At 45.5% G+C, this 18,856-nt stretch overlaps 1 protein-coding gene across 2 annotated transcripts in view; it reads left to right on the forward strand.

The window, feature by feature from the left end:
* Positions 1-18,856, forward strand: part of Plpp3 (phospholipid phosphatase 3) — a 46,951-nt gene that overhangs the window by 14,070 nt on the left and 14,025 nt on the right. For both annotated transcript variants that reach the window (XM_048815315.1, XM_015484943.2), the window contains 3 exons: positions 5,311-5,591; positions 6,001-6,058; positions 16,960-17,136. In XM_048815315.1, the coding sequence (XP_048671272.1) occupies positions 5,311-5,591; positions 6,001-6,058; positions 16,960-17,136 (516 nt within the window). The remainder of the gene's footprint in view (positions 1-5,310; positions 5,592-6,000; positions 6,059-16,959; positions 17,137-18,856) is intronic.

Here is an 18,856-nt window from a genome sequence, read left to right on the forward strand (position 1 = left end):
TATTTTGAGACAGTGTCTTGTCAAGATGCTTAGGGCCTCCTGTGATCTTCCTGCCTCAGCCTCCAGAGCCATTGGGATTATAGGTCTGGGCCACCATGCCCTGCCATGCCTTGTTTTTGATTGAGGGTGACTCACTGGCCTCTCTGTTCTAACTTATAAAGTGTCAGTAATAATTTAGTAGTTCATAGGGTTTTGTGAGAAGCAAACACAGTAGATATAAAAGTGCTTTGTATTAAAGCAGATTAGAATATAGGGAAGCTTGTCCCTCAAACTCAGCAAGGGAAGAAGATGAGTTCTCAGAGAGAAATTGTTGGGACACTGCAAAAACGTTACCTTTCTTGGGGTAATTTCTAAATAGAGTAGAAAGTCAAAAATAAAACAAGATGGTAGTGTGGGTTATCCTTTCTGCTTTGGCTTTCTTTCCATCTGTTTAGTTCCCCTGAAAAAGACATCCTAGATGAAATGGTCAAAATTCCGCATCATCTGCCGGATGTGGTGGCGCATGCCTGTAATCCCAGTGGTTTGGGAGACTGAGGCAGGAGGATCGTGAGTTCAAAGCCAGCCTCAGCAGTGAGGCCCTAAGCAACTCAGTGATACCCTGTCTTTAAATAAAATATTATAAAAAAGGGCTGGGGATGTGGCTCAGTGATTAAGTGCCCCTAGGTTCAATCCCCACTACCAAAAAACAAAAACAAACAAACAAAAAACCCAAAACAGTATTATATCATCCATACACACTATGTGCTTCTACCCTGGAGGAGCAACACTTCCAAACTCTTCAGTTTGGAATGCTCTCTTTCAAGGAACTCTTGGAAGTATCTTGGAAGAGATATTCCCTAGGAAGTACGTGTTAGATTTTGTTTTGTTTTGTTTTGTTTTTCTTTCTTTCTTTCTTTTGTTTAAGAGAGAGAGAGAGAATATTTTTAATATTTATTTTTCAGTTTTCGGTGGACACAACATCTTTATTTTATTTTTATGTGGTGCTGAGGATCGAACCCAGCGCCCCGCGCATGCCAGGCGAGCACGTTACCGCTTGAGCCTCATCTTCAGCCCTGTTTTGTTTTTCTTGTCTCCAGTGGAAGGAGGAAAAAAAAAACACACACACACACACACACAATTTTGGAAGGTGTTAGGTGCCAGGCAGTTGGCATATCACCTTATTGAAGATGCAGTCCTGCTAGGCAGATATTGTTAATCTTATTTTATAGGTAGGGTCCCCTAAACCCAGAGAGGTGAAGTCACTTGGCCTAAAGTAAGAGATGGGACTCAGACAGATTTTTCTTTCCCAAATCAGTGCTTCTCTCACCATCCCAGGTTCTGTCCTTTCCAAAAAAATCGCTCCTAAGTTTCTTCAAATTTCCTTTCCAGAACAGTTGAGTATTTGTAAATATGTGGGCAGCTGAACTCTCTTTCACCAGAAGAGACAGGAAGAGCAGCTCCTCACTCCAGGAGACAGGGTCCCCACCAACTGCAGCCGCTGGCAGGCAAGGACGGGTCCCGTTCTGTCCCCTCCTAGCTGAACTGCTGTGCTTCCCCACTTTATGAGTTTCCAGCCTCTGTGCCAAGGGCTTTAACAGGCAGGTAGGGAGAAGCCCCACTCGCCTGGCAGCCTGCCACCACCCCCAGATCTGTGGCTGGCTGTTCCTGAAAGGCCTCCACATTGAAGGCATTTTTCTCTGCAGTGAAATTTACATATCAGAGCCTTGCTGACTGAGGCAGAAATGAGGGCCCTGGGGGGGTGGGGACAGAGCCTTTGGAGGGGGCAGAGGAGGGAAGAGTTCATTTTATGACCCAGGAATAAAAACATTGTGAGTAATGAATAAAGTCCGAAAGCTATAAATCTGGGACTCCAGCGTTCAGTGTGTAACGTGTCGGAGAACAATTTAAGCCCTCGCCTGTCCTGTAGGCTAGGTGCGGTGTTTGGGCTGCCTTTCACAGCCCGAATTTCATTAAATGGGCTTTTAAAGGTTAGGATTACAAGAAGCCAAGTCCGGCTGGTTCATAATGATGATTTATGGCTGTGTTGCCGACTCCCCGACCCTTCTGTACAAGGGGATAGAGAAAATACATAATTTGTTGCTCATTAACTCCAAAATCTGTCAGGGCTGTCCCAGAAGCCATGTGGTCCTGGAGTCATGTGTCTGCTAAATGGCTTCAGCCTGGCCCTGTCCTCAAACGCAATTGCTGTTCTTCCTGTGGAAAATGGTTTTAAAACATTAGAAATAATAAACTTCTCTTGATGGAGACTGCTGGGGATCTTTGCATCTGAGAGACAGAGAATACCTGGACTTTTCCTCTTAACTCCACCATTGGCAAGCCTCACATCCTTCAGATCTACCCAAGCGCTTAGAATAGATTTATCTTCTTCGCAGAGTTGCAGACCAGATGAAACTCAAGTGCAGAAGAACTGTAATAAGAGACTGCTATCAATGTCCTTAGGAACCCGAGGTGCCAGGAAATGCACTCCTTTTTACCTCTTTATCTCCCCAGGAGAGGAGAAAGGGTTTTAATTCACAATTTACTATTGAAGACTGAGGCTGTGATGAGGGAAGTTGTAGAATGATGGGAGTTTAGAGTTGGGGACAGCCCTTGAATTATCATTGATCCCTCCTCCCTGAGGTGACTGAAGCGGAAAAGTGACTCACCTGAGATTAATCATAATTGCATGTGAGATGTCAAGGTGCCATATAAACCCACGTGTCCTCTCTCAGCATCAAGCTGGAAATCATGCTGGTGGCTGCTCAAGCAAGCCGCTTAGAAACAGTTTCTTCATGTGAGCCAGCAGCTTGGTTCTGGGAACTCGGGAGCAATCCTGGGGCAGGGGTGGTGTCCGGGCTGTGGTTCTGTTTTCCTGCCTGTGCTGTTATTCATAAGCAACCTTCCTCTGCTGTGGTATCACCTTTGCCTGGTTGGGAAGCTTGTGGTGGAGAGAGGCCCGGAGAGTTGAGAATAAATGTCACTGCGGTGATGAGGGGGATAAGTCATGGAATCCAGTGCCATGATCCTGCAAATGAAGGACCTGATACCCTGAATTCACTCAAGGAGTGGGGACACCACCCCTGGCCACTTGACTCCTTCAGGGTTCTTGCCTGCATATAAGACACGCGAGGATGATTTATAAATAAAGAAGAATGAGAAGGTAGGGGAACATGATTGTGGAAATCAACATCTGGAACTCGTTAGCCTGTAAGGTTACATAGGGTAAAAGTGTAAACAGGTTCAAAAGGGGGTTAGATCATGAACGGTAGGAAAGAATGCTGGACAGGGAGTCAGTGCACCTGGGTCTAATCTTTAGATGTGAGTTAATTTGGACCTCAGTTTCTTCTGAACATAATGGTCCCTTTCATTTCTGACTTGCCATGCTTCTCGGATTTTAATCTTTGCAACGTGTTATCAAAGGGCCCTTGGTAACGTTCAGAGGATATTTCCAGTTTCTCAGGGAGGAGCTCTGGGACTCCTCTCCTGCTCCCCTTTCATTTGCTCCTTCAGTGACAGTCTGTGAGCACTTTGTAGGGTTAGATATTAGTTGTCCTGTCTTAGGGGATGGCTAGGCCAGGATGCTGGTTGGACTGGCCTCTGCCCATGTGCCCATCATAGAGAATCACACTCAACGTGACCTGGGAAAACAAAGTGGCGCTTACAGATACCACCCATGTATCAACACAGCCTCTCTGTGCCAGCATTTGCAGTGGCAGTTACTGTTCTCACTTCTGCACCTGCTGGTCCCTGGGACCAGCTGGTGTTTCCGTCCTACATGCTGCTTTCTTTCCACAGACTTTGGGGCCCTTGAAGGCCTTGATCAGACCTCATGACACCTTCCCTCAGTGTGAAAACCTAACGGGAGCCTTTGCAAAGGAGTGCCCGGATATGCCAGTCTATTGCTTCCCTTGTGGTCATGAGCGGCTCTCTGCTGGCTGAAAGGGCAAGTGTGGCCCTGGGAGGAAGTGGGAAAGGATCTCTTGTGGTGAGCGATGAGTTGACCAGTGCTGTCCTCAGGCTGTGGTTGCAACCAGGAAGTGGCCACAGCTGTGCTGTGGAGTTAAGACCAGGGGAGCAGGCTGTGTGGTGTGCATCAGCAACGTCAAATAGGTCCTCTGATATACAGACCTATGCACATTCACCTTACTGAGCAGAGCTGCCCCGGTGTTGCACGGAAGACCAGGCGGTTTCAGGCAAGTAGCAGACACCGTGGGACGGAGGAAGGTGTGCAAATTTAGACACACTTGCTGACCTTTGCGACCTGAGGAGACAACACAGGCTGACTCAGAGACATTCATGAGCATCAAAGGCATTATACTGAAAGTCTCTTGATTTTTAGACTGGTGTTCCTTTTGCCATACCATACTTCTGAAAAGTAAAATAAAAGCATCTCTTTCTATAACTTGGTGCATTTCCCATCCATATTATTATTAACCCATTGTTATTGTGAACCTACTGCTCTGCAAAGGTGAGAAGCATCCTCTCATGGAGAAGGACTGAGGTTCAGTGAGGTTAAGTTAGTGCTAAGGACACCAGGCAGGTGGCGGAGCCTGGATTCAGACTCAGGACCTGCCTGTGGGGTACTCACTGCTGTGTGCAGAAACCCCCACCACAGTATAATGTTGCCACTGGGGCTCAGGCCCTCAGCAGAGTCAGTGCTGTTGGTGACACTTTACCCCAAATTTCAGAGACCTCCGATCTGCAGGTCCCCTGACATTCTGGCCACCCTGAACCATGTCCTTGATTCTTCATTTACTTCTTTTTTTTTTCTGTAGCAGAGCCCTTGTGTGTCTGTCTGTCTGTCTGTCTCTCTCTCTCTCTCTCTCTCTCTCTCACACACACACACACACACACACACACAAAATTTTCCTGCCTTAACCTCCTGAGTCATTGAGATTTTCTCAAATACATATTTGATTATGAATTTTTTCTTGTTACAAAGTATTATGTGACCATGTAGGACTTTATTTTTTTTTAGGTATTTTTATTAGTTATTGATGGATCTTCATTTATTTATTTGTTTATATGTGGTTCTGAGAATCAAACCCAGTGCCTCACACATGCTAGGCAAGTGCTCTACCACTGAGCCACAACCCCAGCCCCATGTAGAACTTTTTTAAAAAAAAGGAAATAATGATTGTGTTATCAGTATGATTATTCCTCTGGTGCATATTTGTGTCTATATACTTCTTACGTAGAAAATTGGACTTTTATAGATTATAACGGGTATGTAAATACTGAATATTCTCCTATGTCATTTAATACTCTTTACACCATCTGTTTTGAAGATGGGTCTTGATACTGCCTAATCTGCTTCTTGTTTCCCTTTAGATCATCACAGGAGAATTCTACCGGATCTACTACCTGAAGGAGAAGTCTCGGTCAGCAGTTCAGAATCCCTACGTGGCAGCCCTCTATAAGCAAGTGGGCTGCTTCCTCTTTGGCTGTGCCATCAGCCAGTCCTTCACGGACATTGCCAAAGTGTCCATAGGACGTCTGCGCCCTCACTTCTTGAGTGTCTGCAATCCCGACTTCAGCCAGATCAACTGCTCCGAGGGCTACATTCAGAACTACAGATGCAGAGGCGATGACAGCAAGGTGCAGGAAGCCAGGTGAGGCGCCACCTCAGCACTTCCCAGTGGCCACAGCATGCACCCCTTCAATGCAGAGCAGTTCACAGAGCACCCACTGAGCACCTGTAGTGCTAGGCTCTGGTTTCAATGGGTAAATAAGGGCCCAGACCCTATTCTTGCAGGATTCAAGATTGAGTCACATGATTGAGACAGATATGTAAAGAAACCATTATGATACAGCACTGCTAAGTCCATTCATTTATTCTTTCTTTTATTTATTCATGCATGCCTGCTATGTTCCAGGCATGTGTCCAAAGCACCACCACAGATGCAAGAATGAACAAGACACAGTGCCTGCTCTCAAGGTCACAGTCTAGGGAGGGAAGACAGACAAGCGAGTATCAGGGATGTGAATATGCCCTTTCATGGCCCTTTCTTGCTCTTGCAGGAAGTCCTTCTTCTCTGGCCACGCCTCCTTCTCCATGTACACTATGCTGTATCTGGTGGTAAGTACCTACCCTCTGATTAGCACCGAGTCCAGTCCTGGCTTGAATCCCTCAGAATCATTAGGGACGGACTTCACTGTGAAGTCCTGGAAAGAGAGGTTTGCTAACAAAGTTAGCTTTTATTCTGGGCTTGGCACTGCCTGAGCAGAAGTTATTTTATTTTCCAGGCTTCTTCTACTTTTCACATAAAAATAGCATCTGCCATCTTTCTTGGTAAGGATTGCGAATCCATTTTGAAATTATAAAGCGATGAAGACGCTCATATGCTTTCATGGTACAAGCCCTGCTTTCTGGAAATCCATTAACTCATTTGATCCTTAGAAAATAACTTTATGTTATAAATAATATCCTCTCTGTTGTGGGAAAAGATAACTAAGTCAGGCTCAGAGAATCCACCAAAATTTGCATAAAGACCAGAACAGCTGCTCAAATCCAAGCCTTGTGATCCAGCTCCTCCCAATATTCCCTGTATCAGTTCTCCATCTTCCTTAAAGATCATCATCATCATCTGACCACAGAGAGTGGTTTTGAGTTTTACTCAAAGCATCGTTGAGGACACCTGGCCTCCTCACAACACTGTCAAGTACAGAATCCTTATCCCTATTTCTTGAATCCAGAGATGAAGGTCCAGAGAGACCAAGGAGCACATTTGAGATTCTTCAGCCAGGGGTGGAGCCATGGTTTGAATTCACAAGCTGCCCTTGCCCTGGCTACATCTGCCTTGATTTCCTGGGATGCTTGGGCAGTGCAGGAGGAGCACCCTCCTCTCCCCAGCTGCCTGACAGCAGGCTGTTTGTTTTTCTTTGTCAGTTAAGTTTGGTTTTCTCTGCCTTTCCTCTCCCCTCAATGAGGTCTGTGTGCCAGGGCACTTCCTGCTTCCAGCTGCCTTGGTGGAGTTCAGAGTGAGAAGGTGTTGAGAAGTCAGAGCGCTCCGAAGAGCATTAGCTGTTTGAAAAAAGATCGTTTTGATTTCAACTTATTTAAAAAGCATAATTAGGAATTGGAAAAACACAACAGAGAGATTGTCTCGTTCTCTTTTGCTTCCCCCTGTGACCCCCACTCTTTTCCAAGCCTGGAAGCCCTGGCTTTCAGGTACCTAGGATACAAAGCTTAAAGGTGGTCCCAACCTGTGAAAACATTACCCCTGGATCTTTTATTCATGAATAGCACTTCCTTCCATTCTTTTTGTTTGTTGGTTTGTTTTTGTTTTGACTTTAGAAAAGATAATTTAGCAAAGTATTTATGTTCCTGCTGCATGTGTATATTTTACCCAGAGCTGGAAGCAATTTTACAAATGTAATTTCAGTGTTTTGTAAAAGTGCTTAGAAGAGTTGGGTATGGGTTCATTTTTTTTCTTTCTAATGTTCCTTCATTTTATTCCAAGAGAAAAACATTGGATTATTTTGAAGCCAACACTGGGCAGGATGTTCTTTACAGCTGCCCCAAAGGTGAAGATGATGTTTTGGGGGAGCCTATTTTGGGGGCTCCCGTCACTGGGGACTGTATCTAGCTTATATGGTAACATGCTGTCAGGAGTCTGATGAGATGTGTTTTGATTTTCCTTTTTCTGGAAACAAAGAAACCCAAATCTAAGAAGTAACAAAATTCTGCAGCCAGTAAGAGACAGAAAAGCTACCTGAAGTTTAGTCTTGAAATGAGTCCACATTGTGGTCTATTCTTTCCATTATGTTGTGCTACAAAAACCAAAACCAAACACAGACAAATCTCATCAGGATAAGCTTGGGGAAGATAACCTCTTGATCCTAACTCCATTTTCAACTGAAGGAGACTTGCTTTTCTACACAACTGCTTTAATGGTTGAGATGTCCCTACCCTCTCCACCAGGCCCATGTACCCCACTCCACCATCACCCCTTTACCAGCTGAGGTTATGGCAAAGAATCTCTGTATAAATCATGAGTGAGGAGTGATTTTCTGTCTTCTTCTTTCACCTCTTCCTCTTTCTCTTCTTCCCCTTCCCCTTCTCCTTTTCTTTCTTCTCCTTTTTTATTCTTTTCTGTATTGGGGATTGAACCCAGAGGCACTCTACCACTGAGCTCCATCCCCAGCCCATTTTATTTTTTATTTTGAGAAAGGGTCTCCCTAAGTTGCTGAGGCTGGTCTCTTTAACCTGTGATCCTTATACCTCAGCCTCCAAAACTGCTGGGATTACATGCATATGCCACCATGCCCAGCTATAAGGAGTGACTTGAAGATTTATTTGCATGTCTCTGAGGGAGGAAAAAATTCTGACACCTTCCTATTGTTTGAAGGTAACAAGGAAGAAAGGAAAGAAGGGAAGGAAGGAAGGAAGGAAGGAAGGAAGGAAGGAAAGGAAGAGAGAGGGAAAATGAGATGAGACCCTGATCCCTCATCTCCTAATAAGCCTTTTATCACTCCTCCCACGTCGTCATGCCACAGTGCACACTCTTAGCAACTCTTGGGAACATGTACCCATTCAACATTTACAACCCTCAGACACCCACATGTACACGTCCCTACACACAACTCGTTTTTACCTGTAAAGTCACCTTGGCCTGAAACAACCTCTGAAGCAAAAGGCTAAAGATGAGAGTGGTACTGTTTGCCAGGGTGATGTGACACAGAAACCTCATCCCTTATAATAACCAATTTGCAAAGTTTTGTAAAGAAAGTTCCAAGGCACTGTAGCTGCCTGTCAGAGGAGGTGGAAGATCCTGTAGTCAGTTAGAGAAGCCCTTCCACCCTCCCTGATGCTTTTATGTTGTGTTTCAGGAAGTGCAGGAGTTGGGCAAATGGACCCTGGCCTCCTCCAGTAAGCCCTATGCTTTTGCTAATGTGACCTTGAAAGGTTGGGAGACCACTTCTGAACATACAGAGAGAATCCAACAGGCATTACTATAGAACCAGGAACCAGAAGTGGGGGATTAGCTTAGAGACTCGGGGTACTCATCTATCAAGTGGAGATTGTCCTGTCTATTCCACAGCGTTCTTGCCACTTTTCCTACCTGGACTTCACTTTTCTCATCTGTCAAATGAAAGAGTGGGATTAGATGGTGTCTACACATCTCATCTCAACATCTCTGTGGTTCTACTAGAAAGAGTTTTTTTTTTTTGTCTGTGTGTAGTGCTAGGGCTTGAACCCAGGGCCTTGTGCATGTAAGGCAAGCACTCTATCAACTGTGTCCACTTTGCAAGAGTTTTGAAATGCTCTCTGTGTTAAAAAGAAGATGGGAAGCTCTCAGGGACAAACACCTACATTGCATACAGTTTGAAGACAGCAGGAGATGAGAAACACTAGCCGGCCCCACTCCTGCAGCTGCCATCTATGGCCTCCCTGGCTTTGAAGGGCACTCCATATTAGGTTTTGATTTGCAAAATGGGTAGCTTGGAAAAACCATGCCCCAAACACCAAATTATATCTGGGCACAGAAGCTTAAGGATGAGGTTAAGGTTTGTTAGATATTAACGTGAATTCAAATATGAAAAACCCCACAGTATCTATAAGCATAAATTTTGCTTCCTGCCTCTGAGCCTTGGCCTGCACCCCAGGGGACCACATCTGGATTGGTCCTGCACCTCTATGTTTAGGGGTTGAGGATGACTTGGCTGTCTGGATAAACTACAGGGCAAATCCCAAATCGTGTAGCACACCTGGTGTCTCCTCTTGTGCCAGGTGCTCTGCTACCTTCTGGGGTTACTGAGATGAATCAGACCCAGGCCCTGCCCTCAAGGAACTCACCTATGCATTGAACATTCATGATTTGTCAAGTGTTTAGTGAGTGACTATTATGCACCAAGCACCATGATAGGAGTGGGGAGATGGAGATTAGTAAGGAGCAGTCAGCCCTTGGAGAGTTCAGACTGGAGGCGTAGGTAGACAATAACAGTCTGATGAATTGTGCAGAAGGGGCAAGGGGATGTGTACTTTATCATGGGAATTGTGGCATCCATGCTAACCTGGAACAGCAGGTGGCACAAGCCAAGGAAGGCTTCTGGTAGGGTTGGTCCCATGAAGACAGGAGACATTAGAAGAACTTCCTGTGTGCAGGTGAAAGGAGGATAGGGATTTGGGGGATTGGCTTTGATGGCTGGAAGGACACAGGGAGTTGGAAGGCACACTTGAGAGTTGATCACCAGCCTTTGGGATCTTCCGTCCCAGCTCCTTCTTTTGTAGCAAATTTGTGTCGAGGCCTTTCCCCAGCTGCTGTGTTTTTCCCTCTAAGTCTGTCTCTTACCCCTTGCCTTTCCCCAGGTCACTTTTTCAGAGAACTTTACCCGACCACACTGTTTAAAGTGACAGCCCCATCCTCCTTTGTAGCCTTATTTTATACCTCTCAGTGTCTAACCAGCTACCTATTATATATTCATTTGCTTGTTTGTCTCAACTAAATTGTAAGTTCTACTAGGGAGAACATTCTTTGTCTTTTTTTAAAAAAAATATTTACTTTTTAGTTTGAGGTGGACACAATATCTTTATTTTACATTTATGTGGTGCTGAGGATAGAACCCAGTGCCTCCTGCATGCTCGGCGAGCACTCTACCACTGAGCCACCACCCCAGCCCCATTTTTTGTCTTTTGAGTCACTATTGCATCCCACTCCCCAAAGCAGTTAAGTACGCAGTGAACATCACATGAAGGAATGAGTGAATCCCAGGCCATCTGATGCTCAGAGGCTGTGCTCCTTTCCATTCCAATCAGAATTTTCTTTTGCCTCCTCATCACTGACCGATAGACCACAAAGGGCCGATGTGGTATGGGGAAGACCTTTTCTGCCACTGCTGAACACTTGACCCATTGGATTTTCTGTGCTGTCCCATGAGAACTATTGATGTGTCAGAGGGTTTGTTGGGTACCAAGGAGACAGGGAAGGGGCTGTCCTCTGCCAGGCATGTTCTCTAGCCTGTGGTTGTTAGTCATTGAGGTTTTGTTCAATATGTTTGGAATCCCAGAGCATGGGATCTGGTGTGCCCATGAGATGTACCCACACATATTGGGAGTGTCTGTTGAAATCCTTTGCAGGAACAAGATTGTTGTTTCCAAGGGAAATAAACCACTGTATCAGATGTTTTTCCTCCCTAACTCATGCATCTCTCCACCCCTCCACTCCTTTACCCCTCATCCATCTATTCATCCATCCATCCATCCATCCATCCATTCACCCATCCATCCATCCATCCATCCATCCGTTTCTGAGCATTTGTTCTATGTCACACCCTGTTCACACAGGGAACACAGAAATGTTCATAATATGGTACAAAGTCATAAAAGTAAATAGTTGTAGAATAGTTGGAGAACTTTTCTGATTCTGGATGGGAGGGGATGGAGCATGAGGTAATGCTTCTTTTCTCAAAGATCGAAGAGACTAGTACAAAAGATCAAGATTTTGGGTGTAAAGCAGTAATTTCCTTAAGGAGACCGGGTAGTTCTGTACTTAGATCATGGACTCCTTTACTTTCCAAGTAAATCATGGTTCTCTTTAACCTTGATTTCTTCATTTGTGAAATGGGCACATTGATGTCCACTTAAAAAGAGATTGTTGTGGGCTGGGGATGTGGCTCAAGTGGTAGAGTGCTCACCTGGCATGTGTGAGGCACTGGGTTCGATCCTCAACACCACATAAAAATAAAATAAAGATATTATGTCCACCTAAAACTAAAAAATTAATATTAAAAAAAGAGAGAGATTGTTGTGACAGTTGCAGGAATTGTACTTTGAAACATCTAGAGCACTGCTCAGCAAACTGGTCATTTTCTTTCCTTCTCCTGACAATGACTGAAGACAAGATTTGATTAGTTTTAAAAGGAGGAGAAAAGTCACCTAAAAATTCTTCTTTGGTCCTCAATGCAGATAATTAACTTTACAGAGAGAAATGCTAGTTCTCCATCACGTGAGTGAGTCACTAAGCTCATGAATCACAGCCAAATGGGAACCATCAAGGAGACTGGAGAAAGGAGAAAGTATCTTACTATGGGAGTTGGAGATCTGGATAGGCTTCCAGGAAGAGGAGAGGCAGGGACATAGGAAGGACAAAAGCCTCCTTTTCACTCTTAGGTCAACTGTCCCTAGAGCAATGGAAATGAAGTGAGAGGACAGTAGAGACCTGTTTCACCAGTATGCAAATCATGTCATGAAACACAAATGACTTAGCAAGAATGAGAGTGTGACTCACACACACACATCTGACCCGGCTGGTTCAAACCAGAGGAGCATTCAGTGTAAGGAGGTTTTGTTGGAATTCTGCAGGACTCCAATTTTGAAGCTGGGACCAGGAAAGAGAAGGGAGAGCTCCATTTTATGGGGTGATCTCTGTATTGCAAGGACTTTTCACCTGTGATTCTCGTCACATCCACAGTTCTTTAGCAAATGGAAACAGAATCTTGGTACACGAAAAGGACTTTAAGATTGTATATAGACTTATATATACATGTGTGTATACGTATACATACATACACATACGTGCACTTTAAATTTTTTTTTTAGTTGTAGATGGATACAATACCTTTATTTTATTGGTTTATTATGTGGTGCCAGGGATCAAACCCAGTGCCACACACATGCTAGGCAAGAGCACTACCACTGAGTCACAACCCCGCCCCACATACGTGAATTTCTGTGAGAACTTATTTCATTCAATCTGTGTCTTTCAGAGTTTTGAATATAACAGATGCTTGCAGCATTAAAAAAATAGAAAAATCTTACGAGCTGGAGATATAGCTCAGTTGGTAGGGTGCTTGCCTTGCATGCACAAGGCCCTGGGTTCAATCATCAACACCACACACACACAAAAATCTTATGTGATATGTGAGAAAATAGATGACTAGTCAGGGACATTCAGCTGCTATGTAGTAGAGTAGAAGTTCCACCCTCGTTGTTCTGATTGCAAATCTAACCCTGGCTCCCAGCAATGTCCTGGAAACGATTCTGCCTGCTGATGCTGCAGCATGGCCCTGGGGTCTTCCTCCACAGAGATGGGGATGAGAACACTGGACAATCTGTGGGCTGCGGACTGTGGGAGGTCCGGTGATTTAGGCTTTCTGGTTTAGTCCAGCTCTGCTCATCCTTTTCCTAACCAACCTTTGTGGGCTGCATGACTCTGCTGAAACCCCTGCAGGCATTCTGATTCTGATTCTGGGAACATCTTGCTGTCTCCTGGCATCTTATGGTCAGCAGGGTTGACTTCCTCTCTTGAATAAAATGTACCTGCCCCTTTGCACTGGAAATGGATTGAAACTCCAGTTATTTTTTTTTTGTTGTTCCCAGGTCCAGAATGTATTCAGCCATCCTCATGAGGCCCAAACTTCTGGCCTGGAGTGACTTGTGTATGAACCTGCAAAATTCCACCCAGTCAGCTCTGAGATTACTGAGAGATACAGGGAGTTGCTGAATACAACTCAAAGCGTGATCAACCTCAAAGCCTGCTGCCCCTAGCTTAGATCTCAAATCAGATGACTCCACTGGGTGGAGGGCTATTGCACAATCTCCCTCAGTGGTTTACTTGCTTTGGTGAAATCGCCACAGTCATTGAGTACATCTCATTTATCAAGGCATAGGCAACTAGATTTCTCAAGAATGTTTTGTGTGCCTGTCCTCTGCCCACCAGGCTCCTTTCTATGTTATATCCTTTGATCCTGAGAGGGAAATGTGGTCCATCCTGCTTTATAGATGATACTGAGGTGCACAGAGGTCAATGACCATGCACTTGAAATGTGCAGAGTGGCATGGACTCAGAGCTGTATCCCCCCCCCCCCCCAAAATGCACTTGACAGTTGCACTGTCTCCCCGAAAGCCCCAGCTGTGGATCCCAGGAACAGTCCTGCTCCCGAGTGTAGTCATCACTGATGGAACTGGGGGAGCAGCTGCATCTCTGTCACTAGAATGACGGCTTCCTTCAGGAATTTTCTCCTCATGGCGCCTCCTCTTGCTCATTCAGAAGCACTCTTCCTCTCTTCTGGGAGCTATTCTGAGGCCTGTCCTCTCCTCCATCCTCAAGTTCCTCTCGTGCATGAATTTTCTTTGAATGCACTCCAGCCTGAGAAGTCTCTGAGTCAGTGGCAGGGGAGATGTGGGCCTTGTCCGGTTGGGAAACCCACCCTTCCTCTGCCCCACCCTGGATTCCAAGGCCTGAGACCTGAAGTCCGTGCAGCTAGCGAGGGGAAGGGTGGAGAATTTCAAACAAGTCTTTTCGGAAGACCTGCAGCTTTGTTCAGTGTGGGAAATAGAAATATCTTGGGGCTACTTTAAATGTTTGATGGACGAAGTTGTTCTATGTGTTGAGTGGCATGTTGTGCTGTCCTCTGTCTGCCTTAGCAGTCAATCCGTACCACAGCCTTTGTGATAGCAGCTATGACACTTTTATGGGGGAAGGGAAGCTAAGGTTCACTGAGGGTCTTCTGATTAAGACCCACATCTTTCTACTATCCACCCGCCTCATCCACTGCCCAGCACAGCTGGATCAGGGCCAGACCACAGTGGGCACAGGGTATGCAGACTTTTCCTTCTTCCCTGAACTTGCCGTTGTTCTGAAGACTTTTTTGCTGAGCAGGAGCTGGACCAACATCATTCCATCCCTACTCCCAGAAGGAAGGGATCTTTTGATCCATGATGGCACAGTCTGCTGAAGGTCCTTTCAACAGAAAGGACTGTAGCTTTAGATTCACTGTGATTTGGGCATTGCTTATATTGAGCCAGCCCTGCCTAGAGCCCTTAAAAAGCATCCAAATTATTATTTTGTTTTCATGGTATTGGGTGCCTTGCTCAAAACTGTATGTTTTTCACCATTGCATACGGTAATATTCTCTGTGATCCAGTAGGTAGGTGTTCCATAAAAATAGTGACTTAAAGCCAAATAAATCTTTTTTTTTTCTCTGCAGGGCTTCTCAGAGCCTTTAGAAATCTCATAAGCATTATCAGTGACAGAAATAAGGATGTATTACAGAGTAATGAGCATTTGCCAGTTTCTTTTTTATTTTATTTTTTTAAATAGTCCTTTTGTATTCCATACAAAGTGGAGAATATGGGTCTTCTGAATAAAGATCAGGTTCTTTAGTTTGACATCCAAGGTCCTTTGAGAACTGACCCTTTCTTGTCTCTGTGGCCTTATTCCTTTTCATGGACCATGTATCCTCTTTTCTGAGGTGCTGAATGACTTGAAGTTCCTGGGGACATGGATGGCAGAGCTCAGCCATCCCTCTGTGTGGAATCCATACCCTCCCCACTGCTCCCTTAACCCCCAGCAAATGCTCCTGTTCATCTTTAAGGTTCAAGTTGTTCCTTCCCCTTAAGTCATGGACCCTGTTCCCCCAGCTTCCTTCATGGGACCTACAAAACACATTAGTACAGTTTTTTTGCATCCCCTAACTAGGCCTGGCCAGGCAGGAATTTAAACTAATCGTTTGTGTACATTTTTTCACCTGTCATGGAACCTGGCTGACACTTTTGATCTCAATCTCTTCTGGCTATAGGTACAGGTTTTGTCTTTAAGGATTATTTTCAGCATAAGTTTTTTCTATTCTTTCCCCCTAAATTTTTCTATGATGTCCATGGGAATCTATTTGAACGTACATATGAACTACTGAATTTGTAACAGGATGATTTTATTGCTTCTTTTAGATTTTTAACTGGTTTTTAATTACATATGAGAAGACCACTGATTTTTATCACTGGTTTAGTGGCCAATGACATCAGTACAGCCTCTTATGTTTTTCATTCATTACTCTTAGATTTTCCAATACTACGCTTACATAATTTCAAAATGGTTATGAAGCTGCCTGCTGTTTTCCATGCCTGGCTTTTTTGGAAATAGTTTTCCAAGTCATTGAGGGTTGAGTCCTAGACGCTATTCCTGCAGCCAAGAGTGACTGAGCCCTTCCACTCTTCTGGCTCCTCAGAACTGGCTGCTTCTTGCTTCTTCCTGACCCCAGAAGGAAGGGCAGAGCCCCCCTTTGCCACTGCCACAGGTCTGCCGGAGGCCAGCAGCCCCTCCCTCTGCGCTTCCCCTCTCCCCTGGCCTCTCCCAGGGCTTTGATTTGTAGTCGGAAGTTCCCCTTGTCCCTTTGCCGCTTCCCCCCCTCATTTCCCAAGTTCCCACAGGAACCTGGGAAGTAGGTTGTGCCCAGAGGTTAGAACGGAAACTGCAGCCAGATAACTCTTGAGGGGACAATACCCAGTTGACGTCATTTCAACTTCTTTCCTTCAGCCAGAGGTGTTTTTAGTTTTTTTTTTCCCTTCCATTTTTCTTCAGGTTACTCTTCTACGCCCCCCCCTCACCCCCCATCCAGTGTCCCTCAGTCTCTTCTTGAAAGTTCTCTGGCATTGTCTGGCTGGTTTATGTGTTTCCTTCTATGCTAATTCAAAATCCATAGCTCCTAGTGGTGACTTAGAAACTTGTCCTTGGGTAGAGTGCTTTGTTTTGAAGCAGAAGCATCCCTCTATCACGACCACTTCCCCTATCACTATTGTATTTCCACGACCTTAGGGGTGGGGAGAGGCAGGGAGTATAGGGATTGTCCATCCGCTATCTCCAAGGAAATGCACAAATGGATTAAGTGGGTTGTTATCAGTTGTAAAATAAAGTCTTTACTGACCCATTACTGGTCTTAGTCTCAGTCAAGAAGATGTTAAAAGGAAACAGATGTGCCAAACATAATGTGAAATTCATTTGTGTGTATTATCTTTCTCAGCTTTCCCTAGTTTATCTCTATTTTTCTTATTTTGTTGTTGTTGTTGTTCTTGTAGAACTAAGGCTTGGCATTTAAATAACTGGCTCGAGGTCGTGTCCACATTGAATGCTCCATCCACAACCTACTGCCCCAAGTCTGGGGAGTTCCATTTAGCAGGAACACAGTGTGATTGGAGTTGGTGTCACAGGGCCTGCAAACAGGAGTCACTCAGTGTCTGCTTGTTTTGTCTCCTCTCTCCAGCTATACTTGCAGGCCCGCTTCACCTGGAGAGGTGCCCGCCTGCTTCGACCCCTCCTGCAGTTCACCTTGATCATGATGGCCTTCTACACGGGACTGTCCAGAGTATCTGACCATAAGCACCATCCTTCTGATGTCCTGGCAGGATTTGCTCAAGGAGCCCTGGTGGCCTGCTGCATAGTAAGTAGCCTCTTGGCCTCAGCACGCAAGCGGAGGCCTTTGCTTGTTAAATGTTTCCAGCTCAGTGACCAAAGCCAGAGAGCCCTTATTCCTGTTCTCTTGGTATCTGAAGAACCACCTCCTCCCCAGAACCCCATTGCTAAGTGCAAATAATTCTTGCTTCCTTCCAGACTGTGAGTTTTGATCCGACAGGATCTGTAAATCCTCTTCTCCATAAACACAGAAGGTGTGAGTTTATAGAATGTTGCAACTGGAAGAGACCTTAGGTATTGTCCCATTTACTCGCTTTATGTATGAGGACATTTAGACCAGAAACTTGCCAAGGTCACATGTCACATGAGTTAACAGAGTTGAAGTCTCCTGACTCACAGAGTACTCACGTGCTGCTTTGGTGGATGGTTACTCTTCAGTTGAACTCTGCTTTTTGGAAAATGCCTACTGTTTCCACTGTGACCCTTGAGGCCCTCACTCTGGCTGCAGCAAAGGAGGTTTGCTGAAGCTAAGTCCTTCCCGGGCCAAAGGGCTCTCTGCACATTACGTCAGAGTTCCCTGGAGACTGCACTTGGGAAGGGCCACATGCTGATTTGCCCCAAATGGTTGGGCTACCCCTTGCATACATTTCATCCTGACTTGCAGAGAGGGTGGGATAAAGGCATTCCACCCCTCTGAGCTCTATGGGGTGTCTCTGTTTTTCCTGCCCACTGCAAGGTTCAAGGGGCTTATTCAAGAAACATGGCTGAGCACCTGTTCTGACATTGTGATTTCCTGGGTCCTCTTCAGAGGAGCTGCCCCCAGTGCAGCAGGAGACCCTGAGCTCTATAAAGGCTTAAAGATGTTTAAGCAGCACCCATGACATAGGCTGAGTTGTTGTTAGTATTGTCCCTGCTCATTCACAGACAGGATTATGAACAATAGAGAGATCCAGAGCTTTTCTCCCTGTTCCTGGCTTCTAAGCCTGGCTGCAGTCCTGCGTCTCTCTGCAGTCACCCTCTCCTTCTCTGTAATAGCATTTGTCACTCTGTTGCGACGTTAATGTGTCTCCTTTCAGACAGGCAGGGACGGGGACGGTATGTAACATAAATGTTGGTCTCTCTGTCTTCCCGAGGCCTCTCAGGGTTCCTAGCTCCAGAGGTCAATGTGTACTTAATAAGCAAAAAGCTCAAATCAATGAGTTGACTTGGCCTTTCTTGAGATCACTGTAGGGAATAGTCTCCTGAAGGCAGAGGGATGAATAAAGGCTGAGCCCTTGCCCTTAACGAAATCCCATTCTGGCCACATGCACAGCCAAGTCAAGCACAGGAGCTACAGTACCACGTGGGGCTGTGGTGGACACATGGGCAGGATGCTCCGGCAGGTGGGCGACAGTCTGAGGCACTGTGGACAAGAGGAGGGAGGATGGTCAGGTGCTCAGAGTGGACACCACCACAAAAGTAGGATCGGAACCACTAGGCAGCCTTGACATGGCCTCCTGCCTAAGAGGCTGGCTGTCTAGATGGCGGTCTTCACTGCTTTCTGTTTCCTTTCTTTCTCTTTTTTTAAGTGAAGAGCAGAAGGGAGAAAGATTGGGAAACAAACTGTTAATGAGAGCAGCTGTCACCGTCCAGCTTGTCCTCTGGTGCCTGGCCCTTTAATGTGAAATGACAGTGGGGGATGGGTGTTTGCACTGGAGGGTAACCCTGTGCTGCCTGTGCCCTCTGAGCTTTGCTCCCAGCAGGAGCAC

The sequence above is a fragment of the Marmota marmota genome, unplaced genomic scaffold (genome assembly GCF_001458135.2).
Source record: "Marmota marmota marmota unplaced genomic scaffold, marMar, whole genome shotgun sequence".
Taxonomy (NCBI): domain Eukaryota; kingdom Metazoa; phylum Chordata; class Mammalia; order Rodentia; family Sciuridae; genus Marmota; species Marmota marmota.